This window comes from Uranotaenia lowii, chromosome 2, assembly GCF_029784155.1.
Source record: "Uranotaenia lowii strain MFRU-FL chromosome 2, ASM2978415v1, whole genome shotgun sequence".
Taxonomy (NCBI): Eukaryota; Metazoa; Arthropoda; class Insecta; order Diptera; family Culicidae; genus Uranotaenia; species Uranotaenia lowii.
This window is the reverse complement of record NC_073692.1, coordinates 368358593-368384055: the sequence shown is the minus strand read 5'-3', so window position 1 is coordinate 368384055 and position 25463 is coordinate 368358593. Positions and strand designations below refer to the sequence as shown.

Below are 25463 nucleotides of genomic sequence, written 5' to 3'. Positions count from 1 at the left end.
GAAGGATTTTGAATCTTTGAGGTTTATTTATCCCCTATGACCTTAATTTGCAAAACTCACAAAATCTCATTATTATTGTAATTCAAAAGATCCTCACTGTACCTCACAATAATGTATATACTTTCAAATGTTATCCATTAATTCAGTGGCCAGAGCCATTACTTCTTGCCCTTGCCACGACGTCCTCCACGCCGCCCCCGTTGCTTTCGCTTTCGCTCAGCCACCGAACGCCAAGCCCGTTGCAGAACTTTAGCTGCCCGATTCATCATGAACGCCCGAACCTGTTCCTGGTGGGCTCGGATTTCATCCAAGCGTCTCTCCTCGATGGCCTCAAAATATCTAAAATACGTGGCATTTTAAACCTTACCAGATAATATTTTTTCTTTTGAAAACAAATAGGTACATACCTCTTTTCTTGAGGATCGAAAACTGTCCTCTTCCATTCGTCCAGCTCCTCTTGTCTCGCTCTCAGCGTATCGGCCAGCGCATTCAGCTCATGCGTTCGCTCCCCGGCATCTTTGTCGTACTTGTTGAGCAGTAGCTTCAGCTGCTGCGTCAGTTTCGCCTTTTGCAGTCGGTTCTCTTTCTCCACTCGCAGATCTTCCGCCAACATCGCCTGGTACTCTTTAACCCGTCGATTCGTGTCCTCCTGAAGCGTTTCGTATCTTTGATCGCTTCGCTCGAAATAGCGGAACATCTTCCGGTCAGATTCCTCACTTCGAAATAATGGTTCTAAACTATAAATTTAAAAGAAAATATAATTTAGAAAATTGACTCACATATAAGCATTGATTTCCGCCTTGCTCTGCTCGTCGAGCTGTTTGATTTCGGTGTGAAATTTTTCGATGATGGCTTTCTTCTCTTCGACCTCCGCCTGGAAGGACGCTTGCTTGTCCCGAAGTATTTGTTCGATTTTGTCGATTTCCTTCATGTTTCGCTCGTTGGTTTGCCACATCCGATGAAGGATCTTCTCCTTCGCCAGATCCTTCTGGGCAGTCATTTTCATTTTAGTAATCGTGAACTTCCGAAATTCGCGGATGTTGGACAGAAACTTTCGGTAGATTCCGGGAAGCTTTCAAGAGAAAATTTCTGAACGAAAACTTTAAAAGAAATGAATTTTGTTTTCTACTCACGTTTTTAACTTGACTTACAATTGCTTTATGCAAATCTTTGTTAGACACCATTTCAACAACTTCAATCAGTTTATTGGAATGGTACTGAAAATCTGCAAGCTAAAAATCAAATAAAAGTAAGGATACCAAATTAAGGAAAAGTAATCAGTTTCCAACTAAAGTCAATTTAAAGGCTTAGAATTCAATTTTTAGTGTCAGAATCCAGAATTGGAAATTGAGAATCAAAATCAGATTCAGATTTCAGATTCAGAATTCAGATTCAGAATTCAGATTCAGAATTCAGATTCAGAATTCAGATTCAGAATTCAGATTCAGAATTCAGATTCAGAATTCAGATTCAGAATTCAGATTCAGAATTCAGTTTCAGAATTCAGATTCAGAATTCAGAATCAGAATTCATATTCAGAATTCAGATTCAGAATTCAGATTCAGAATTCAGATTCAGAATTCAGATTCAGAATTCAGATTCAGAATTCAGATTCAGAATTCAGATTCAGAATTCAGATTCAGAATTCAGATTCAGAATTCAGATTCAGAATTCAGATTCAGAATTCAGATTCAGAATTCAGATTCAGAATTCAGATTCAGAATTCAGTTTCAGAATTCAGATTCAGAATTCAGAATCAGAATTCATATTCAGAATTCAGATTCAGAATTCAGATTCAGAATTCTAATTCAGATTCAGAATTCAGATTCAGAATTCAGATTCAGAATTCAGATTCAGAATTCAGATTCAGAATTCAGATTCAGAATTCAGATTCAGAATTCAGATTCAGAATTCAGATTCAGAATTCAGATTCAGAATTCAGATTCAGAATTCAGAATCAGAATTCAGATTCAGAATTCAGATTCAGAATTCAGATTCAGAATTCAGATTCAGAATTCAGATTCAGAATTCAGATTCAGAATTCAGATTCAGAATTCAGATTCAGAATTCAGATTCAGAATTCAGATTCAGAATTCAGATTCAGAATTCAGATTCAGAATTCAGATTCAGAATTCAGATTCAGAATTCAGATTCAGAATTCAGATTCAGAATTCAGATTCAGAATTCAGATTCAGAATTCAGATTCAGAATTCAGATTCAGAATTCAGATTCAGAATTCAGATTCAGAATTCAGATTCAGAATTCAGATTCAGAATTCAGATTCAGAATTCTGATTCAGAATTCTGATTCAGAATTCAGTTTCAGAATTCAGATTCAGAATTCAGATTCAGAATTCAGATTCAGAATTCAGATTCAGAATTCAGATTCAGAATTCAGATTCAGAATTCAGATTCAGAATTCAGATTCAGAATTCAGATTCAGAATTTAGATTCAGAATTCAGATTTAGAATTCAAATTCACATTCAGAAACAGAATTTAGAATTCAAATTCAGAATTAATTAATTTTCATTTCATTCTTTTTTTTATCAAAGTCGATGATTTTTATATGCAGAATATCAGGAAGTTATTTTTTAGAAGGTTCGACTTACATTAGCAACTTCCGGAGCTGAGCTTGGGTCTTCCTTGGTCCGAATGTACTTGCAAAGCAGCTTCAATATATCCTGATCGCCGGCCCCGAAAAATTTATCCAACAGTGGCTGATCCCGGCAAATCACCGGCAGGCAGAACAAAACCTCCAGCATTTCGGACATCTCTTGTAGGATTAGCGTGACCCTGTTGATCTGAATGTTGAATTCTACCTTCTGCAGGCTTTCCGGATCGTAAGAATCGTGTTCCTCCTCGCCGTAAGCCATGATTTCCAGCTTAATCTTTTCGATCATATTCTTCACCGTTTCGACATCCTCGGGGGAGTCACCGGCAAAAATGTCCTCCGTTGTATCCACCATGCTGCTGATTGATGACTGAAATTAGAGCTGGCGATGGAAACTAAAAGAATCGTTGGATCAATAAAACTTCCGTTTTCCACCCACCAAGGGAACCGGCTCGAATCCGTAACCAGGTTCCTGTTAGGTCGGTCGTTCAGTTCTACTGTTGGTAACCACCATCAACAGATTCAGTCTAGTTTCAAACTTCCACAGTAAAGGTGTTTCCTTTCCGATTAAGAGCCGATTCGATTCAAGTGCATCAAAATGGGCAAGAAAAAGGGTGGCAATAAGAACAAGCTGGCCAAAATGTCCGAGGAAGAACGGGCCCGGTATCTGCAGCACCGGGCCGACATGGAGGAGGAAGCTCGGCGCCGGAAGCAGCAACTGATAGCGACTTTCATGAAGGTTTGTAATATTGGACAGTTTTTTTACTCACTTCCAAAAGCTTAGAAACAGGGCGAAACGATTCCTTTTAATTTAACCACATTAAAGTGGAATAGATCAAAAACGATGAATTGAAAGTCGGAGCTCGATACAATTTAAACTTTTTTAAATTATTAATTATTGTAGCACAGCATAGTATGGATTACACAAATCTTTAATTGGCTAACAAATACACAAAGTACAAACGATAATCTAAATCAACATGAGATGCCATAATGAGTTGTATTGTCAAATACAAACTTTCTTTTTTCTTATTTTTTAAATACAAATCAGCAGGGCCGGATTAAGCCATCGGGGGGCCCGGGGCAATTTTCCTCGGGGGGCCCTATGATTCATTTTTTTTCTCAAATGCTGTCCCAGAGAATACAAAATAGTTCAAACGTGTAAACGAACTGGAGATGGGTTCAGTATACTGTCTTCAAATAGCCATGTTGTCTGCAAGAAGATAGTTTCTGGTATCTTCAATTAAAAATTGTTAATTGATCATGTGCAAGCATTGCGGAAGAGTTTAGAAATTTCTCAAAAATGAAAGCTCTGATTTGAGCTGCAAAACGCAAAATTTAATTCTCATTTTCCAGAGGTGAACCAGCCTGTGGCTGAAAACCTCTTAAATAAAGACAAAAAAAATCTCATTTTTTTAATATCGTTATAACCAACCTAATTTTTTTTTGTTTCGATTATAGTCGTTTTAACATCTTTATGTCATTAGCGACTTATATCAACGATGAAGTTGGCTGAAAAGTCATTGAAAAACTTATCCGGTACAACTGTTATCGATGTTTACTCTTGGGCTCGAACTCACGGACATCTGCTCAGGAAGCAACTGACTTGCCAACTGAGCTATATCACAAGCCGAAAACCTAAATTATGTAATTCAGAAAAATGACTGGAAAGATATTTTAAATGATTTTCATTTCATCATTGATCGTCTGAATTGTGCTTCATCGAGAAAAGTTTACCTAATGTTAATTGGGGAGTATCATGAGTATTTGAATCGGAGAATACAAAATTCGAAAAAAATAAAAAAAATAATCAAATTCAAATTTTGTACAAATACATATTTAAAATTTAAGAATTCAAAACTAAAAACCATGTTATATTCAGAACCAGCATTCAGTGTCTAAAATCAAAATCATAATTTCAAATCAAATTTTGAGAAACAAACTTCATGAGATGTTCATGAATATGATTCTCATCAGATAATTTTTGTTTTCAAATTGTTATTCTAAATGTGACAAAAGTCTCATTCGATGCCCTCAAAGCCAAAGGGGTATAAGTGCAAAAATGATCGATTGATAAAAAATCAGAATAGAGATTAAAAGCACAGAATCAGTTATCATTGAAAAAAGTCAGATAAGGAATCCAAATTAGTTTAGTACCTTAAACAAAGATCTTGAGTTCTAAAAATTCAGAAAAACCATGAAACTGATTTTCAGTAACTGAAGAAACAAGACTTGAAAATTTCAATGAATTGAATCTGGAAAAGGTAGGATTTAAACATAGAAATATTCATGTGAAAAGAATCATTCAGTGATATTTGCAACTCAACTATGAGATCGTTTTTATGATAATTTGAGAATGATCATTTGGAAAATGATGTGCTGGATTCAGGATATTTACTTCAGTGGATGATAAAATCTTGGTTAAATCAATTGAGAATGTTTCAAGATGAATTTCAAGTCTAAGACAGAAATTGAGAAGGAAATTCAATAAAGAAACTCTATAATGTCAATTGGTCCAATTTAAGCAACTACATTTTTTTTTAATTTTATCTTAAGAATTGAGAGAGAAAAGAGTGAAGAATTTATTAACTAACGGAAATTTCAATAATAATAATAATTGAAAAGTGAAAAGTTATAATAATACCCGGTATTAACCCGGATACTACCGGGGTAAAATACTTAAAATGTTTTTCATAAAGCTTCTCGGTTCTCTCTTAACACTGTGAGCCAGTTTGGCGAAATTAGCTACTATTTTAGTGCAGTAACCATAACTTAGAAAGTTAATGAAATAATTAACATAATTATGGAGCTAGACGTTTGTATGTAATGAAAATGAGGAGATGTTTTTCTTTATTATGCCTGTTCTGTACAGAATATCCTAACTGACATGGACATGTTTCGATAAAAAAAAAGAAAATTGAGGTGTTTTTTCTTCGAATTCGGTAAACATTTTGTCCAGATTTTCGGTTGAAAATTTTGAAATTCATTACCAAGTTTTTCAAATTCTCAGCCCGCAAAATGCCGGATAATTTCTTCACTTCTTACTCTAGAGGGCCCCTTTAACTTATGTAAGAGAAAAACTATTTTAGATACAATTTCACAGGGGCCCCTTTAGTTGTTATATTTCAAGTTTTCATTCCGATTTTACAGTTTTGATTTCTTTTCATAGATTTAAATTAAAGTAGTGTGATTACAGTTATGTTAACACATTTTTTCCCTTGAGCCAGGGGGCCCGGGGCAATTGCCCCTATTGCCCCCCCTTTAATCCGGCCTTGCAAATCAGGTTTACAAAAAATCCATTATTCCTACGCGCTATTTTTGAATTATTACTCACTTCCCTTAGACACGATTGCCATAATGCTGGTAAAGGGTCAAAAATAAAACCTAAAAAAAATACTCACTTAGCTCATACAACATAATATACAGGCTAAAATTTTGGAATGATTCTCTAAAAATATGGAAATTTGTAACAATATTTCAGCCATCGTATATGACATACATACCTATGCATAGATTTTTATCTCATTCGAAAAATAAAGAGCAGTAGCTTATTTGTATGTTGTATGTATCTAATATAACGTATATGACTTAAACTTAACTTAAGGATAGGAGTCTGAAACTATATGTACATGAGTTTTTCTAAAATATTTCTGTAAAAATGATAAGGAGGTTCTTTTTTGCTGAAAAGTTAATACTATAGGAAGTACTAAACTAATCCTCATGAAAATTTAGTTAAGAAAATACGTACTTTTGTAGAAAAGTGGAGTGCTTATTATCCCCCGGGTGCTCTTTGTGCTTTTATCTCCCCTATTGAAAATCTTGTTTAAATTTTTAAATTTTTGAATTTTTATGACCTTGTATAGCAATAAAAAAAATTCATTTCGTCAATCGGCTTTATGCGCATTAGCCCGCTGTAAGCTTAGTATTGAAATTTTAAATTCTTAAATTTCTACACATCCCATAACTTTTTTTTTGTTGTTTTTGCTCCCAGAAATAGCAATAAAAATTTTGGAAGCGATTCATCCTGTCCTAAATTAACGCAACGAGTTTTTATTTTTTTATGGAAATTTGTATGGAAAAACAAAAATTTTCATTCAAAAATCGCCAGAGATGTACACAGCAAATAAAATTCGTGTAAATTTAGATCGAAAACGATGCACGAAAACGGAACATCGATTTTGATGTAAAATTCTATCACGGTGTATTTTTTTCGAGGATGTAATTTTTGAGGCGTGTAAATTTAGATCGAAATCAATGCACTAGATTGGATCACAAAAGCCGTCGTGTAAAAATACACAGGGATGTAAATTTTCAAATTTATTATCGTAAATATTGATATTTTTTTTACATATTAAGGGTTTTGCTTTTGTCTTTAATAAATACGCCGCATGTATCATTTTTAATTCACATTTATTTCCAAAACTGAACATAAAAAACACCATTCGGAAAGCGTCAGGCTGGAATTGTTGTTGCATCCGATGACTCCCAGCACTTGGATGTTTTTCGAATCAGCATGATCAGCATCCTCGAATGGTTCCGGAAATCATAATTTTTCGGTCAGCATCCTGCACACTTGAATTGTTCTGACAAAAGTTTCTCCGGATAATCACTGGCCGGATATCAGCCGCTGCGAAAAATCTGACCTTGCTGTAATGGAGAGAAAACTAATCAGTTTCAACCATATTCTTCATTTCACGTCTTATATACTTACTACTTTAAAGCCTCTTAAAGTGCTCCTGTAGCTACGCCTTTGAATGACTCGTTTCCGAATAATTTTCCGACTTGTTTACTTTGTGCCCGACGTGCAAACTAACTTGAAATATAAAAAGGCACAATTTAAATATTTGCATTCAATTTTAAATCAAACAGATATAATTTTACACTGTTTGTGATATAAATTTCATTGGCCGGTTGATTTTTGCATGATGCAGTGTAAAATTAAATCAAAACAGTTTATTTCTATTCAATTTTGGAAAATAGACTAATATTACATCGAAAGAAGTTTAAAATTACATCTTTTTGTAATTACACTCAAGAAAAAATAGATCACTCGTGTTTTAGATTCCGTGTACTTTTAGAAATTTTTTGCTGTGTACTGAAAGTTCCAAAAAAATATAACTTTGGATGAAAAATTGATGAAGGATGATTCTTGCAGTACATTCAGTACACGACATTCGATGTTATAAAAAAAATTTTGGGTTTCAAATTTCGTTTTTGACTGCTTATTTGAAAGCTGTGTAACCTTAGGTAGAGAATAAAAAAATTCAAAAAACTGCTTTGAATAGCCAGGGAATTTATTGATTAATTTAACCTTTGCAAAAACATTACATGAAATTATTGAAAGCTCTAGCAAGCAAAGGCTGCCATTTTTAAATACTTTTCAATTGATTCAGTTTTTTTTATTTCGAAATGGTTATAACTTTTTTCATGACATATTTGGCTGCTTGTCATGTTAGCAAAAAATGAAGCTTAAGAATATTCAAAAGCAAAAATCCAACCCCCTGGCAACTTGACAGTTTAGGCGAGTTTCGTGTGCCTGTTCAAAAATCTCAGATGTCACTGGAGTACCGCTTGTTTACATGCTTTTTGAGTCATGCATATGAAAAGGGCCCATCATGAAATGCGGTGCAAATCAGATTTTTGAAAACTTTCGAATAAATAAAATGTATCATATCAATATTCTCATTCAATTTTCTACAAATTTACTTTTTTTTTTAAGGAATTTTACAGCAAGCTGTCATTCTTCCCACGCCCGAAAAAAAAAATAACTTTTTGAATAGGAATACTCATTCCAAAAAAACGGGAACATTTTTGCTTTAATTCGATTCTTTTGTCCTTCTGAAATATTCATATGCATCGCATTTTATAAAAATCAATTGAAGATTTTTGCGGTAGTTTTGTACTTTACGTTTATTGTATACGATAGATCCCATTAAAAGGTACTTGTCCCAAATAAAAACAGCCGGATATAAGGTAATTATTTTGATCAGACCGGAAATTTTAAGCCCAATGAAGGACACACAAATCATCGTGTTATAAGTTTGCTTGCTTTGAACTTTTCCAACTAGTTTCCCTTTATATAAAACTTAGCTATACATTTTGAATTCGAAACATTTTTCCATTAATTGAATCAATCATATGAAATCATATTTCGTTATGGGTCCATCCGACATGTTTTTTTTTTCCTTGTTGGGTTCCTACCACTGCGACCAGATGTTAGATCTTTTGTGGTTTGTCCCCTGTTTAATGTGGCTAATCAAGATAGATCACTCTGATTGATTTCAACAGTGTCACTTTCTTGTTGTTTAGCATTTTCCCAATCTGGAAGAACTACACGAATGAAGTTGACAACCTTCTTGGAACTTATAGAATATATTTCGGAAGGATCCAATATACCTTTTCCGAGTAGTTCTGTTCTTTTTTATATAAGACAAGGGCAATCACACAGAAGATGCTCAGATGATTCCTTCTCAGCCCTGCAAAATCGGCATACGTCAGAATGACTCTTGCCTATTAGTTTTAAGTGATAAAGACATTCACAGTGTCCTGTTATTAGTCCTGTAAATGTTTTTAGGTCTTTTTTAGATAATGCTAGAATTTTTTTTGATTTGTAAACATTAGGAACAATCAAACGCTTTGATTGTCTTGCTCCTAAAATGTTCTTCCAGTTTGTTTCAACCATTCGTTTTTCAATATTTTTGAATTCCATTTTTAGAAAGCAGCGAGAGACGCCGCAGAAGGGTTCAGGACCTAAAAGCGGTGTTGAGGAGCCCTGTCTAGCTAGCATGTCAGCTTTTTCATTACCCTCAACTCCACAGTGTCCTGGTACCCAATATAAAGTAACTGAATTATTTTGAGCAAGTTTTTCAAGTGCCTCAATACATTCCCAAACTAATTTTGATGAACATTTCATTGACTTTAAAGATTTAAGTGCTGCTTGACTATCTGAAAAAATTACTATATTTGCATACCTGTAGTTTCTTTCCAAACATAGGTTTGAGCATATGAGAATGGCGAAAAGTTCGGCTTGAAACACTGTCACCCACTTTCCCATTGGTATAGAAATGTTTGCACCTGGACCTGTTATTCCTGCGCCAGCTGCATCATCCATTTTTGATCCATCAGTATAGAATAAAAGGGATCCAGCTCGCAATTCGGGACCACCTGAGTGCCATGTACTACGATTAGGTTCTAAAACCCTGAATGAATGATTGAAGATTGGTTTAACTAATGTCCAATCCTGATTACAGCAAATGATTGGATTTATTTTGTATTTGTCGAGAATTTTTGAGTGTCCTCTGTTGGCTCCCTCAATTAGTAGTTTGTTGTTTTCTAGCCTTAGAAATTGTTTTTTTGCTTCAAGTTGTACGCATTGATGAATAGGTAGGAGCCACAGCATCGCTTCCATGGATTTTGTTGGTGTACTACGCATAGCACCTGTTATGCATAAGAGTATAGTTCTGTGAAGTTTGTCAAAAAGTTTTTGTGTGGTCTTTTCTTCTGTTTTAGGCCACCACACCAGAGCTGCATAGGTAATTCTTGGTTTCACAATAGCCGAGTATATCCAATGTATCATCCTCGGTTTTAGTCCCCATTTTTTACCAAAAGTTTGTTTGCTGATCCACAAGGCCTTAGTAGCTTTTTCAATTGTATGTTTTATGTGAGCATTCCAATTAAGCTTTTTATCAAGCACAATACCTAAAAATTTAGTTTCTGAATGGAGATTTAAAGATTGTTCGTTCAGTTTTAAAGTCCCCAAATCTAGCTTGGTTTTCCTTGTAAAAGGAATGATTGTTGTTTTAGAAGGGTTAACTGTAAGTTCTTCTCGATCACACCATTTTGTTACGTATTGCAATGCTCCTTGCATTCTATTCATGCAGTTGTTGTATGCAGTGATTGAATTTTGCTGAGCATGAATTGATCAACCATCTCTCGCTCAACGCTTTACTCGGAAGCAAAGGTTGCTTTGAGGCAGCGAAAACGACAAAACCGATGATGCATACGCTCTCACATGGCCCGCCTTCAAGAAGCAATATACATTCGAGGCAGCGAATCCAAAAAACCAAACGAATGGCTCTCACTCATCTCCTGTTACATTCTTGAGGGAACCGAATTCAAAAGGCAGAGCAAACCCGAGTCTCCTCGTTTGTGCCTGGATCGAATACCAGAGGTTTTTCTGCTATTGCTATTATTGCACAGCAACCGCACGCAGGCAGCTAGTTTTTTCGTTTCTTTTCCTCCCCTCTTCCTGCTCCATACGTTGCGGGCCTATGCAATGCAATAAGTTCGGTTGTTGTCGTTGTTGCCTCAACCTTTGCGGCGAGGTTGAAGATGTTCTCCTCAACAACAGCTATCGGCTTGAGTCCATCAAATTCAATAACGTAAATGAGTATGTGTGCCTCGTCTTATTCATGCATCATGTAGCGACCGAACGTTGAGAGAGTTCGTTCTGAGCAGCGAACGGATAGTGTCTCTCGGAGCAGATCCTCCTCATGGGGGGAGGTTTGAATGAATGTATATGTATCGTCTCCTGTATTACTATACGAGGCCTCAAAGTGTGTATTTTGAATGCCTCTGATGAGAAAATGGTTGAGGATTTCAATCACTGGTTGTATGTGACTTGTTTTGCCCAATTCCCATTAGTGAACTATATGTACTCATTAACGAACTTGAAAGCTGCAAATGTGATCTATACGTACGTTATACGAGACTTAAGTCACATAAAGGGCACAAAAGTGCTCAATACGGGATTTGGTAAGTCACATAAAGGGCACAAAAGTGCTCAAACGGGATTTGATAAGTCACAAAAAGTGCATTGATGTGCTTTCAAAATCAAATCACCTCTTCGAGTTTTAGTTTCAGTTAGAACAACATCTAGGCGTGGTCTCGTGGTAGCGTGTTCGATTCTCACCACGAAGGTCGGGGTTCGATCCCCAAGCCGGACAAGTTTTTTTTCAATAAGTAATTTTGTACTTGAGTGACCATTCTGATGCGATATATGTAGGAAATGTAGAAAAGAAGCAATTGAGCAATTTGTCGAGTTTGAAATCCGGCGCGTGGCATCATGGCGGCACCGGTACAGAACACAGTAAATAATCAAGAGAAGGTGATATGAACCGAAGCCAACGGTTCAGTTGAGATTTAGAGAGATTTTTTTGCTCATTTTGCGATTTTTCGGAAGCTGAATTAAGAGGCCGCTGGAAGCTGAATAGAAGATCATTAAGACTTGTTTTGGAACTTGAAAGTATCAATAAGAACTTAAATTTTGGGCTGCATAGAACGTACTTCATATCAATAATGGAGCTGAGTAAGCGTGTTTGTACCTGTTTTATGGGACTTTTGGTAGCTTGGGTAGTCAACCCCTTTTTGAATCAAAACCGGGAAGATCCCATCTTTCCCAGGAGATTTGTATGGTTCTAGTGTAGAAATGGCCCATTCGAGGCGCCCTTTAGTAATTATTTTGCCTATTGTTGATATTTGGCTGTCTACGGTTCCTTCCGACTCGAATTCGTTTACTGCCGGTTCAGGACCATTTGGCCCTGATACAGCAGATTCTATCGATTGAGGAAAGTGAGTTTGCATTAAAACTTTCAGAGTTTCTTCTACGGATTTGGTATAAGTGCTGTCAGCAAGTTTAATAGTACCCAAACCATTACAGTGATCTTTAGAAAGAACTTTTTGTAGCCTGGCTACTTCGCAAGTATTCTCGATATTTTCACAAGTGTACTTCCAGTGTGTGCGTTTAGATTTACGAATTTCCTTGTTATAATCAGTTAATGCTTTTCTGTAAATATCCCACTGAGACGTTATTTTTGCTTTGTTAAAAAGTTTTCTTGCTTTTTTCCTCAATTTTTCTAATTCTCTATTCCACCAGGGAACATCCCTGTGCGTGTTGCGTTGTCTAACTGGGCAACTTGCTTCAAAGGTTTCTGAGATTCTACTTGACAACAGTTGTGCTGCCGCTTCCAATTCGTGACAAGTTTTAATTTCGCTTGGAGCTTGAGGTTCTCCTTGTCAAGGATGGAAAAATTCATTCACCAGCATGAACGCTAATGATTCTCAATCTCCGCTCCGTTTACGATGGTAGCATCAGCGATGCGAGCGTGAACAGACGATCGCCGATTGGTCGGATTGGCAATCCGAATGAATGAACTTTGAATACGTTTTAATGAACGAAACGAAGCCCGAAACATTCGCCGCGTCCAATTGGATCGTTTTTTATTTTCACCACGACGTTCGTTGGATGAATTGATTCACAAGTGAATGTCGAAACACAATCGCCAAACGATTGTAAGATTGCATTCGCGAATGTTTCCGTTACCGGTAAAGGATTGCGCCATCAGGTGCTTGTTTTTCGGCTAATTTTGTGCGTGTTTTAGCCCCCGCGCTCGCTGATGGTTTGTTTTCTCATGATGTTATTTTAATTTATGTTCGAATGAAAACAGTCAGCATATAGTTAGAAAAAAATGGACTTTTGCACTTTGCTTAAATAACTAAATGGACAAAGAGGAGGTTTGTAAATGCCCACTCTTGCTCATGAAGCGAAGGGATTTAGTCTTTGTCTACTGGGACACTTTTTGTAACCAATATTGCCAAATAATAAATAAAATATGTTGAGATCGCAAAGCTATTTAACAGTTTGATTAGTTCAAACATGCTGAATAGGAAAAAGGACAATGCTTTATTCCTAAATTAAGCTCAGAAAATGTTGCGAAATTTCAAAGTTCGTAATGAAGTTGTACTTATCCCATAGTTTCATAAATGTTATTGCATACTCGGAAACAGATTCTTCAATCTAAATTTAAATTTTTTAACAATTTAATAATTCTAAATTCTTAATTCTAAATTCTTTATTCTAAATAATAAATTCTATATTCTAAATATAAATGAAATATAAATTCTTAATTCTAAATTCTAAAGTCTAAATTCGAAATTCGAAATTCGACATTCTAAATTCTAAATTTTAAATTCTAAATTCTAAATTCTAAATTCTAAATTCTAAATTCTAAATTCTAAATTCTAAATTCTGAATTCTAAATTCTAAATTCTAAATTCTAAATTCTAAATTCTAAATTCTAAATTCTAAATTCTAAATTCTAAATTCTAAATTCTAAATTCTAAATTCTGAATTCTAAATCCTTATTCCTAAATTCTAAATTCTTAATTCTAAATTCACGATTCCAAATCCTTGATTTCAAATGCTCAATTCTAAGTTCTTGATTCTAAATTTTAAATTCTCAATTCAAAATTTTAGATTCTGAATTCCAAAATCTAAATTCTAAATTCTCAACACAAAATTCCAAATATTTAGCACTACATTCTCAAGACTATATTCTTAATTTTTAAATTTGAATTGTGAATCCGAAATTGTAGTTTTTGAATTCTAAATAGTTTATTCTACATTGTAATTCAAAATTTCTTATCATAATTATTTTTCAATTCTTAATTTTTTATGTTAACATTAAATTTGAAAATTAATTACTTCAAAATTTAAAATATTTCAATTTAAAAATTTCAATTTGTCTCAGTAAATAATTCATTTCTTAATTCTTAATTAAAATTCTAAAATCTTAATTCTTAATTCTAAATACAGAAAGAATTTAGAATTGAGAGCTTCGAAGTAAAGATCTATAGGGATGGAATAAGAAAATAGAATAAAGAGTTTTTAGTTATAGATTTTGAATTAAGAATAAGGATTTAAGATTTAAACTTTTCAAAATCAGATTTAAGCATAAAGAATTCAGAAATAAAAATTTATAATTATTTATTTAAATGAAGGTTTGAAAATTTAGAATAATGAGTTTAAAATTAAAAACATAGAAAAAGAGTAAGGAATTTAGGATTAATAGAATTCAGAAATAAGAATTTAGAATTAAAAACATAGAATAAAAGTGAAGAATTTAAATTAAAAAGAATTTAGAAATAAGAATTTAGAGTTTAGAATTAAGAACATAGAATAAGTGTTGAGAATTAAGAATTTGAAATTACGAATTAAGGATTTGAAATTAAAAATTCGCAATTTCATATTTAGAATTCAGAATTTAGAGTAAAGAATTAAGAATTAGGAATTATGAATTTAGAATTTTAAATTTAGAATTAAGAATTGATAATTTAGACTAAAAATTTAGTATCTGATTTAGAATTTCGAATTTAGAATTAAGAATTTAGAATTAAGAATTTGAAATTTAGAACTTATTATTCAGAATATAGAATTTAGAATTTAGAATTAAGAATTAAGAATGTAGAATTTAGAATTTAAGAGATTAGAATTAAGAATTTAGAATTTCGCATTTCGAATTAAGATTAAGAATTAAAAATTAAGAATTTAGAATTTAGAATTTAGAATTAAGAATTTAGAATTAAGAATTTAGAATTTCGAATTAAGAATTAAGAACTTAGAATTAAGAATTTAGAATTTAGAATTTAGAATGTAGAATTTAGAATTTAGAATTTAGAATATAGAATTCAGATTTTAGATTTTAGAATGTAGAATTAAGAATTTAGAATTTAGAATAAAGAATTTAGAATTTCGAATTTCGAATTTAGAATTAAGATTAAGAATTAAGAATTAAGAATTGAGAATGTAGAATTTAGAATCTCGAATTAAGAATTCAGAATTTCGAATTTCGAACTTCGAATTTAGAATTAAGAATATAGAATTTTGAATTAAGAATTTAGAATAATGAATTAAGAATTTAGAATTAAGAATTAAGAATTTAGAATTTAGAATTTAGAATTTAGAATTTAGAATTTAGAATTAAGAATTTAGAATTTAGAATTTAGAATTTAGAATTTAGAATTTAGAATTAGGAATTAAGAATTTAGAATTTAGAATTTAGAATTTAGATTTTAGAATTTAGAACCTAGAACTTAGAACTTAGAACTTAGAATATAGAATTTAGAATTAGGAGTTGAGAATTTGAAAGTTAGAATTTAGAATTAGAATTTGAATTTAGAATTTGAAAGTAAGATTAAGAATTAAGAAGTATTAATCTAGATATTGGAATTAAGAATTTAGAATCAAGGAATCAAGAATTGAGGAGTTAGAATTTAGAATATAGAATTTATAATTTAAAACTTTGAGTTTAGAATTTAAAAATACGAATATAGAATTTAGAATTAGGAATTCAGAATTCAGAATTAAGAATTGAGAATATAGAATTTAGAATAAAGAATTTATATTTAAAAACCTAGAATTAAAAATTAAGAATTGAGAACTAAGAAGTAAGAATTCAGAAGTCATGAATTAAAATTTCGAATTGAGGTTTAGAAATTTGAATTTAGATTTCAACAAAAATATTGTTCTAGTGGACAAAGACCAAACCTCCACGCTTCGAGAAAAAGAGTGGAAATTAAACCCTTTCATTTGTCCGGTTTTTTATCCACGCAATGCGCAAAAGTTCACTTTTTTACCAACTACATAAATGCTGAATGTTCATATTCGAATATAAATTGAAATAACATCATGAGAAAACAAACCATCAGCGAGCGCGGGGGCTAAAACATGCACAAAATAAGCCGAAAAACAAGCACCTGATGGCGCAATCCTTTACCGGTTACGGAAACATTCGCGAATGCAATCTTAAATACAATCGTTTGGCGAATGTGTTTCGACATTCACTTGCGAATCAATTCATCCAACGAACGTCGTGGTGAAAATAAAAAACGATCCAATTGAACGCGGCGAATGTTTCGGGCTTCGTTTCGTTCACCCAAACCCCCATTCAAAGTTCATGCATTCGGGATTGCAATCGTTAGTGTTCATTCTGGTGTGTGAACTTTTTCCTTTCCCGATTGCTTCGATTGGCAGTTAGAACTGAATGAGTTCACCACGGATTGCAGATTGAATGTACTTCGATCCGATTTTTTCCATGCCTGCTCCTTGTAGTAAGTTTGATAGGTACAAGTCCCATTTTGTTTTACGTGGATCTCTGTACTGTTCCAATTGGTTTTTTTGAGCATTCAATTCAAAAAGAATATGATTGTGATCAGAAAGTGATATTTCTTTAGATACAGTCCAGTATTGAATATTCTCTGACAATGAAGGACTGCATAAGGTCAGATCAAGAACTTCTTCTCTTACAGCGTTTCTAAAAGTGGGCGCAGAACCTTTATTACATAATTGTATATTATTAATTGTTATAAACTCAAGGAGCCGTTCTCCCCGTTCATTGATATCAGAACTATTCCATACTGTATGATGAGCATTTGCATCACATCCTATTAAAAACGATTTATTGTGTAAATTATTGTGCCACCAGGGATTCTACTATTACAGGAGGTGCATCATCGACATCGCCCGGAAAGTAAGCAGAGGCCACTACTATTCCGGTTTTCCCCTTAGGTGTTGGCGTCTCTAGAAGGATGGCCACGATGTCTCGTTTGACAAATTCTGTGATGGGAAAAAAATTAAGATTTTTGTTCACTAGAACAGCCGCTCTAGGATTGTTCTCTTGTGAATCATATAACAACTTACCATTGCTTGTTGTGATTCCTAATATTTTGTTATTGTGCGCCCAAGGTTCTTGTATAAGTGCAACATCAGATTTATTTTTGGAAAAAGTTTTGCAAAGCACCGAACTAGCTGCTTTTGCGTGGTGAATATTAGCTTGAATAAACTTAATCATCTTTAGAACAATTGATTACAGCTTCCAAAGGATTATCAGGCGTTTCCTTTCGCCCTGAAGAATTGGTCCAGGCTTGTGGACCGTTTGTAGGCTGGACCATTGTCGCAGCATGTGTAATTATATTTCTGTATTCGACTTTTGTAGCTTGAAATATGTTTGAGTCGTTGTTTGTGCTTCTTGGTGCAGGATAGTTGTTTTGATATTGCCCAGCTGAGTTTGAATTCATCCTTAAGTTTGTACGGTAGTTGGTGTATTCAGAAGCTTGTTGCTCATATGGATTATTATTCATCGATGCTGTATAGACGTCAGCAGATTCCGGTATGTTCTGGTTTATATTTCTATCAGAACGGTATTGTCGCTGATAATTTCTGCGATAGTTTGTGCCGCGGTTGTTGCTTTGCCATTTCCGATTATCTCTTTTTCGAATAAAAGCTGTTCCGTATTTGAAATCCAGCTGAAAGTTGCTTTGTCTTAAAGCATGTATAGATTGACCATCTACAACAAAGACCATTTCCTTGTGTATCTGATTGATCGTATACGTGTCAAGAATTCGCCATGCGCTAACGTTTAGCCCTGAATTCTGACTATCAATGTAATCTAGAATTTCTTCGATACTATCTTGCGCGCTCCCTCTGAAAAATCCAATTAATACCTCTGATCGAGGGATTCTTTCTTCATCGACAACTTCAAGTTCGATTCCTACGTCATCGCTAACCGTTGAAATGGTTTCTGAAAGCCAATTGGCTGTGGATTGGTTTTTACAGGTGATAATTAGATAACCCGGTTTAATGGAACAGTTCTCAAATTTAGGTTTAATCTCTTTATTTTTTTGTTGCTTAACAAGTGATAGGATTCTAGACTGTGTATGAAATAACTGTTCAGCGGTAAGTATGGCATCAGGATAGTTAGTCGGGAGTATTCCCACCTTAACACGACTAACAACGTCTTTAAAGGTGCTTCTAGGGTTGCTTTCCTGTATTTCTCCTTGATTAGGGTCAAATCTTAATTGTTCCATGCGAAAATTGAGCGATTTGCTCTGAATAGTATTTTGTTGAGCACTGCGATCAGTTTCACAAAATCTTTTTGGTTGTGGGTTTCCTCCACTACTAGAACAGCTTTGATCAACATTACGATTTCGTTTATTGATGTCGGATTGAGGAGTGTTGATCGATGTCAAAGAGTTAGATTGCACAATTTGGCGCGCCATTTCCTTGCTGTGCCCTTCTGCAATTAACTTTTTCAGGCGTTTTTTGCCTGCACCGCTTAGATAAATCCATTGGCTGGGCCCTTCTTGAGTCCCTGGCTGCTGAACATCAACTGCATTAATTTTCATTGGAGTGTTGAGGATTGTAATGTTTGCTGGATCATTAGTGTTGATATTTCCCTCATCATTTGAATAACATGGCAGCGGGCTATTCAAGATTGAAGAGGAACACGATAGAATATCCTCTGCTGATAGAGATTCCAACATATCGGCATCCTCGACCGATTGTTTACCCGTGTCAGCATTATTTCGTTGATTATTTACTTTAGAATCTTCTGGATTCATGCCTGTTGGTTCGTTAGAAGAGTGATAAGATTACCATTAATTTGGCAAATTAAATGAACGTTTGATCCGATGATAATCATTATCAATAGAGAAAAAAAAATCGATTGATAGTAGAAGATAATCTTAAACAAATGAGAAGAGACTTACTGGTAGTATTTTGTTCTGGGTTCGTTCCGGTTTGTCCGAACTTTTCGTTTATGATGAGCTATTGTAGTGAAAACGGCTCAATTATCGATTTCCCGATCAGCTGATACGCTTGGTGGACGTGAGCACTAGCTATTTCGTGATATATACACTCTTGTTATTAGTTCAATTCGTTCCTTCGTGTCCGAATTGCCACAAATTGCTGATATGTTGTTCTTTTGGCGCACTAACACTGGCTATTCCTCTGGAGATTTGAACTGAGAAACAATGTAGATTATTATGAGATTGCTTAATTGAATGTATCGGTTGGTTGTAGATTTTTATTAGCCATCTTATGGCTCTTTTGATGTGATAGAACTCAAACTTGATAGAAAACATGAGAAAAAAAAATAAATTAATTGATACATGAATAGCATGCATCAAACTGAATCACTACACATATGCTACAAAGTGAACTTACTGATAGAGTCTGTTATTGGTTCGTTCCTGTCTGTCCGAACTTTTTATTACGATGAAATTCTCCGGCAAAATGTTACGAGGGATCAATTCACCGATCAGCTGTTAATAGCCTTGGTGGACGTGAGCACCAACGATGTTGTGATGTTTTCACTATTTTGTTTTGTTCGATTCGTTCCTCCGAACCGATCAGACTTTATTGCCACAGAATTCTCACAATTCAGTTATTCTTCAGGGCGCTGACACTAGCTATTCCACTGACGATCGTAGGACTGAAAATATTAATTTTTATGAGATTATGAATCTATGAGATATGAACACCAGCAAAAATGTCTAAATTATAAATATCTTGAAACAACAAGTTGTGCAGTTGCTGTTTCTCTTTCTATACGACAATAAAATTTAAAGAGAGACAGAAGCAAAATTATGGTAAACTATGATGTGACAGATCAATTGATCGTTTTTATCGTTTACATCCACGGTGTGAAGTATGACAGCTACCATGGCACATGAGCCATGGGTGAATGAAAGGGCTATAAAGCGAATAGGTTCACTACAAAGGACAAATATGGCCTTTGTTCTTCCGACATGTTAAGCAGATGGATTTTCGATTTGACAGAACCAGAGAACCAGAAAAAACTGGCACGTACACGCGATTTGTATGGAAAACGTCAAGTTGCCAGGGGGTTGCAAAAATCAAAGACCAACTTCGTTTCAAGCTTATTTGAATTTTCTGGATGAATTAATGTGCAAAAATTTCTTCTTCCCTACAAATTCCCATACAAAATTGAGAAGCTTGGCGCTAACGCAGGAATCATCCAAATCAACTCAAATTTTACACTGATGCTTGGTGACTCAAAGACATCGAGAAAACATATTGGTGCAAAAAGTCATTTTTTTCAGCGGTCTAATGCGTATATTACCTAATATGCGCATTTAGGAACACGTCCCCTTAAATCAAATTTGAAATTCTACAAATTTCAAAGTTCAAGTTGCACTCAAATCCTTTTTCCGCATTTATCGGAACACATTCTGATCAATCTTCTAAAACATTCAATTTTTTTCAAGCATACATATGTAGATCTACAGTAGTTTTTCGATTTTATCATTATTCGATTTTATTAATACTCGCCAAATTCACGCTCGATTTTATCACGGTTATTGTTTCGATTTTATCACCTTTTTTTAGAAATCATTCAAGAATCATTTTCAGGACCTTATTTTTTTTCAAAAGCGTAGAGTGTTTTTGTTCATGATATTTTTTATGGTTTATTTTATGGTATGTAAGTATTGAATAATATAAACTTTTTTGGTTATGCGAATCATATAAAGATGTGGGTGAATTTAAGCGTTTTTGAAAAAATGCATCTCCGATTTCGTCGTTAAATTTGTTCATTTGAAAGTGTGGCGTGCGCAATCCTGAAAGGACCACCTTTAGTATTGTCTGAATGGATAATTCTGGAAGATCTAAATGAAATTCCGCTAGCTTTGCCTTAAAATGTGTAAAAAGGACTGAGATTTCTGTTTTTCTACATATTAAAAAACAAAGAATTATCTTTCCATAAAACAATTCTAGAAACACACTTTAAAGTCTAAGCTTAGCAAATTTCAAAATACTTTCAAACAGGTAAACTTTTTAGTTAATCAAAAGTGTGAAGATTAAAATATTGAAATAAGAAATTTGCAGAAATTTCTTTTTATTCATTTTTCTTTGAACTCTTTTTCAAAATCTACATAACATATAACGGCTGTTAAATTTCCATAAAAGCTTAATAATCCGAGATATTAATCAAACAGTAGCGCTACAAAGTGCTCCATACAAGAGTTTAGAGAATTTGGGAAGCTTTTAGGAACAGGCATATAATTAAAAGGGAATTAGCTCTTAATGTTATTTTTCAATAATTATTGGGCAAAATTTTGTCATGAAAATGTACTTGCAAGACACGCCGACAGAAATACATTCGATTTTTTTGCAAAAATTTTCGAAACATGTGCAAACAGCTCTCACATAAAAGCAGACATTCCAGAAGTGCATTTTTCATAAATGAAATACCACTCTTAAATAAATCTATAAAAAATCTAAATCATTTTAAATCTTCTTCCAGTACAAGAAAACAACTCAAACACTCCATTGATTCCAGAAAAAACCATCAAATTTGTAACTTTGGTTAACAAAAAACAGGATAAAATTCCAGTTTTTTCAACCAGGTTTTTTCCTTGTTAGAATGCTTTCCAAAACAGAACTTTCATAAATTTAGCTTACAAATATCTTCAACAATTTTTTTGAATGAATGTTTTTCTGAAAAAATCAAGCCGTAGTAAAATGAGTTTTAAATTCTTCGAAAATTTACACCCTTTTGTTTACCTTTTTTCCTAACTACAAAACGTCAAACATTTACCTGGCATCGCGGATTCTGTTTATTAGATGTAGACTATCAAATTAATACTTTACAATTTTACATCTTTTTATTTCAAGAAAAAATCTTAAAATTGCGTAAGAGAAGAATATTTTGAACTGAAATCGGTCCTTTGTATTTAGTAATCTTGATAATTACATTTAATGATCAAAATTTATTGATACAAAACGTTTTACAAATATTTAAGCATTCCAAATAAAAAAACATTCAAATAGGTATCTTTCTCAATCAGAGAAAACCAACTCTAAACATCTTCAGTTGAATTATAAAAACATTAGCTTCAAATGTCAATTTTCTCAATCGAAAGTGCAAAAGCAGTTTGCACCAACCATAGCGCTTCAAATTGCATTTCAAAATTCGATTATCCAAACTGACGAGAAAATCACACCGTTTTTTCCTTGCAGAACAAACTCAAGCGGGAGGACGCCTTCATGCGTTTGAACCTGGCGAAAATCAACCAGGAGTGGCGCAGCATCCTGCGCAACATCAAGTGCAAGGAGCTGAAGCACGAAATCGAACAGGTGGAGAAGATCTGCACCGAATGCATCGACAACAAGAATGGGATTATTCGACGGCTGTTGTGCGATCTAGACGAGTCGGAGGAGATATATGCGACTATGTTGCACGCGCACATGGAAAAGATCGAAAAGATCATGAACATCCACGGCGATCGGTTGCAGTTCTTGAATAAGCTGTACGAAATCGAGAAAAAGGAGATTATTAGGAATTATGATCAGGAGATCGCTAACTATAAGGGCAAAAAGTTTGGGCTGCAGAAGGAGTTGGAGTGCGTATTTTATGGGCTGGCTGAGCGATCGAAGATTGATCGGGATCGGGCCGAGGAGGAGCACATGTTGAAGAAGGATGAGCTGAAAAATTCGGTAATTTGATTTTTTTGGTTCAAAAGTCTTTGCTTTTATTTGCTGGTTGAGTGCAGGCCGGTGAAAGAACAAGAGACATTGCTTATGCAAGTGCAAAGTGGATAAATATTGTTTTGAAGTCTAAAACAAGATGGTTTCGTTCTCCCAGTCATCGCAGTTGGCCTGGCCGCGATCGGCCAGGCAGGTGACGAATTTCAGCGAAACCTCACATTTTTCTTTCAGTTTGTTGTCTAAACCGATCATGTTGAAGCATTCCTGTATCGAGTCCGTGTAGAATTCGCGTAGGTCTGTACTTCGAAGGTCTTTGGTAACGACTTGAAGAACTTTCTGTTTTTCGGGGACCCCGTCGTTGTTAGTCATTTTCATTTCTTGGAAGAAGCACTGCATCAGGCAGGCTCGATCCCGCTGCGTTTCTGCATCTGTAGCATTGTTGGAGCTATTACTGTTGGTGTTGCTGCTGGTGTTATTCATGAAGTTGTTTCGCTCTTGGTTATATCGGACGTTTTGTTGATAGTTGTAACCACCATATCCGTACTGAGGGACGTCATTGTAATATTGTCTCTTGTATCGTGAGGGTTGCCCATAAGGGTCGCCGTTGCCGTATCCTCCTCTTCGCCGCATGCCGTAGTCGTAATCATTCCTTCCTCGATAATCTGGATAGTCTCGACCACGCGTTCGATCACGATCCCGTGTCCTATCAGTGCGCCTTCGATCGTCTCTTCTACCATCTGACCGTCCTCTGTTCTGGCCCTGACCTCCATTCGAGGTCATATTCTTTAGTGTGAAGACACCACCTTTACCATTGGCCCCTCCCTTTTTATCGTCTTCATCGTCGTAGGAAGAATCGTAGTCCTCGTACTCATCACTGCTCCTGTTTTTCGATTCCGTTGCTATCCGTTTCATGCAAAGCTTGATAACTCTGCGCACTTCTTCACTGCTGGGACCGTCCTCGGTGCGGCATTTCAATCCAAGGGCGCCCTCCAAAAGGAACAACAGTATTACCAGGACCAGTAAACACACAACTGGACGATCCAAAACCATGGTCGCCATTTTCCGCCCGAACGGACGGGCATCTCCTTATGGGGGAACTTTTAATTGGAGAGTCTACTATCGCGGGATCTATTAAAACAACTTGATTCCCAGTTCACTGTTCGTGCTTTTATAGCCCAGTTGACAATGTGCAATGATGCTGACGACCTGACGAAGCTGGACAGAGTTTGACAGTAATTGGAGTAATCCGTTCGAATGAAGGCTGTTGATGTCGAGTTTTCAATCAAAATCTTTTACTGAACAAGGTTACACCAGAGCTGTGAAAATTATATTAAATTTTCAGAAAACGCTTGTTGATTTGAACTAAATTTTTTACTTTCATAGGAAAAGAGATGCCATTTTAGTTTTTAATATCTATCTCTTCCACTGATCTCAACAAATCAAACCCCTGTAGATGATACTGAAGCTAGAAATGATTACCAAAGAGCGCGAAAAACATATGGAAAAGCTGTGGAAAGAATTCCAACGGGTTCTTAGTGCCTATCTACGCAACACCGAAGAGTATCGCAACGAGTATAGCAAACTGCGGGATCAGGATTCGAACGATACGCGCCAGATACAGAACCACTATGTCGAAGTGGCTCGGCTGGGCGAGCTGATCTCGAACCTTCGGCAAAAGTTGGTCACCATTAGGGAAGAACACGATTTCAACGTAAAGCAGTTGCAAAAATCTAAAATGGAACTGCAGGAGCGTATTCGCAACATCAAGCAAGAGATGGAGATCGGCCTGAAGATGGACGAGGAAAAGCTGAAGCAGCTGGCCGTTTGCAGTAACGGAGCGTTGAAGTATCTGCAGAATCTGTTGAAGCGCGGCAATGCTATTTTGCAGATTGCTACGTTTTGCAAGAAATTCGAAACAGAAAATGAGAGTCTGTTGCCATTTGTGCACAGTGCAGTTAAGCGGCAAATGTTCGAGGTCGACGAAGATGAGCTCAAAGAACCGACTACGGAGATTGAAGCTTTCAAGAAGGATACGTTTGGAATAGCTAAGAAGTTTGAAAACTTTTGGATGCGTTTCAATAAGGCTAGAATCGACTGTGCGTGTTTGCAGGAGGAGAAAAAACAACTACTTGAGGACAACGAACGATTGAAAACACAGTTGAAGGAGTATTTGATAACGGTGAACATGAACAATGGTGGATCTTTGGAATCGAACGAGACTCTACTGACAAAAAGACCTAGTTCTATGAAGGTGGAAAAGGTAGTTCGCATAAATCTCAAGCAAGCTGTCATGTACAATCGGAATGGTGATCGTCGTCCGGTAACCTGCATCGAGGGAAACTTGAGCAACGCCATACGCAATGAGAGATTGTTGGAGTTTAGAAGCAGACCATCGGAACTGTATTCGTTGATTCAACAGTCTTAGTGACTTCTCAATTTTCATACAAGCGCAAAAATCAAATAGTGTTACTCGAATTTATTGCAAATGTCATCGACACGGTTTGAGTTAGTGTGGGCACCCAATAAAATACTGCTTATTCTTACGGCTAAAATATATACGAATAAAAATGGCCAAACGATAAATTACTACAACGGAAAGAAAATCCTTAACAAAAATAAATTGTTGTATTTTATTTTTTTTCAACGAGGAGCGGGTACAATCACTGGTCGATCGGAAGCCACGAACGATTGCGTTCGTCGTATCATGAAGTCCGGGGCCTTTCGATATGTTGGTGCCATTGCCTAAAATAACGGAACAATTGAAAAAAATTAAACATCACTGATATT

General features: G+C 35.1%; 4 protein-coding genes across 10 annotated transcripts in view; 1 reads left to right on the top strand and 3 right to left on the bottom strand.

Annotated features, from left to right (window-relative positions):
• Positions 1-3168, bottom strand: LOC129745254 (dynein regulatory complex protein 9-like). Its single transcript, XM_055738208.1, has 5 exons — positions 2610-3168; positions 1134-1232; positions 780-1072; positions 408-716; positions 1-339 (listed from the first exon to the last, which is right to left on the bottom strand). The coding sequence occupies exons 1-5, from the start codon at positions 2964-2966 to the stop codon at positions 159-161; spliced, it is 1239 nt and encodes a 412-aa protein (XP_055594183.1). The 5' UTR covers positions 2967-3168; the 3' UTR covers positions 1-158.
• On the top strand, positions 3050-25219 carry LOC129745253 (dynein regulatory complex subunit 2). The gene is made up of 3 exons (XM_055738206.1): positions 3050-3350; positions 22209-22685; positions 24130-25219. Exons 1-3 carry the CDS (start codon positions 3210-3212, stop codon positions 25099-25101), a joined length of 1590 nt encoding a protein of 529 aa, XP_055594181.1. The 5' UTR covers positions 3050-3209; the 3' UTR covers positions 25102-25219.
• Positions 22696-23803, bottom strand: LOC129745255 (general odorant-binding protein 71). The gene has a single exon (XM_055738209.1). The coding sequence runs from the start codon at positions 23733-23735 to the stop codon at positions 22806-22808; it is 930 nt and encodes a 309-aa protein (XP_055594184.1). The 5' UTR covers positions 23736-23803; the 3' UTR covers positions 22696-22805.
• LOC129745251 (switch-associated protein 70-like) overlaps positions 25138-25463 on the bottom strand; it is a 41921-nt gene continuing 41595 nt past the window's right edge. For all 7 annotated transcript variants that reach the window (XM_055738199.1, XM_055738200.1, XM_055738202.1 and 4 more), the window contains exon 5: positions 25138-25418. In XM_055738199.1, the coding sequence (XP_055594174.1) occupies positions 25317-25418 (102 nt within the window). In that variant the 3' untranslated portion in view covers positions 25138-25316. The remainder of the gene's footprint in view (positions 25419-25463) is intronic.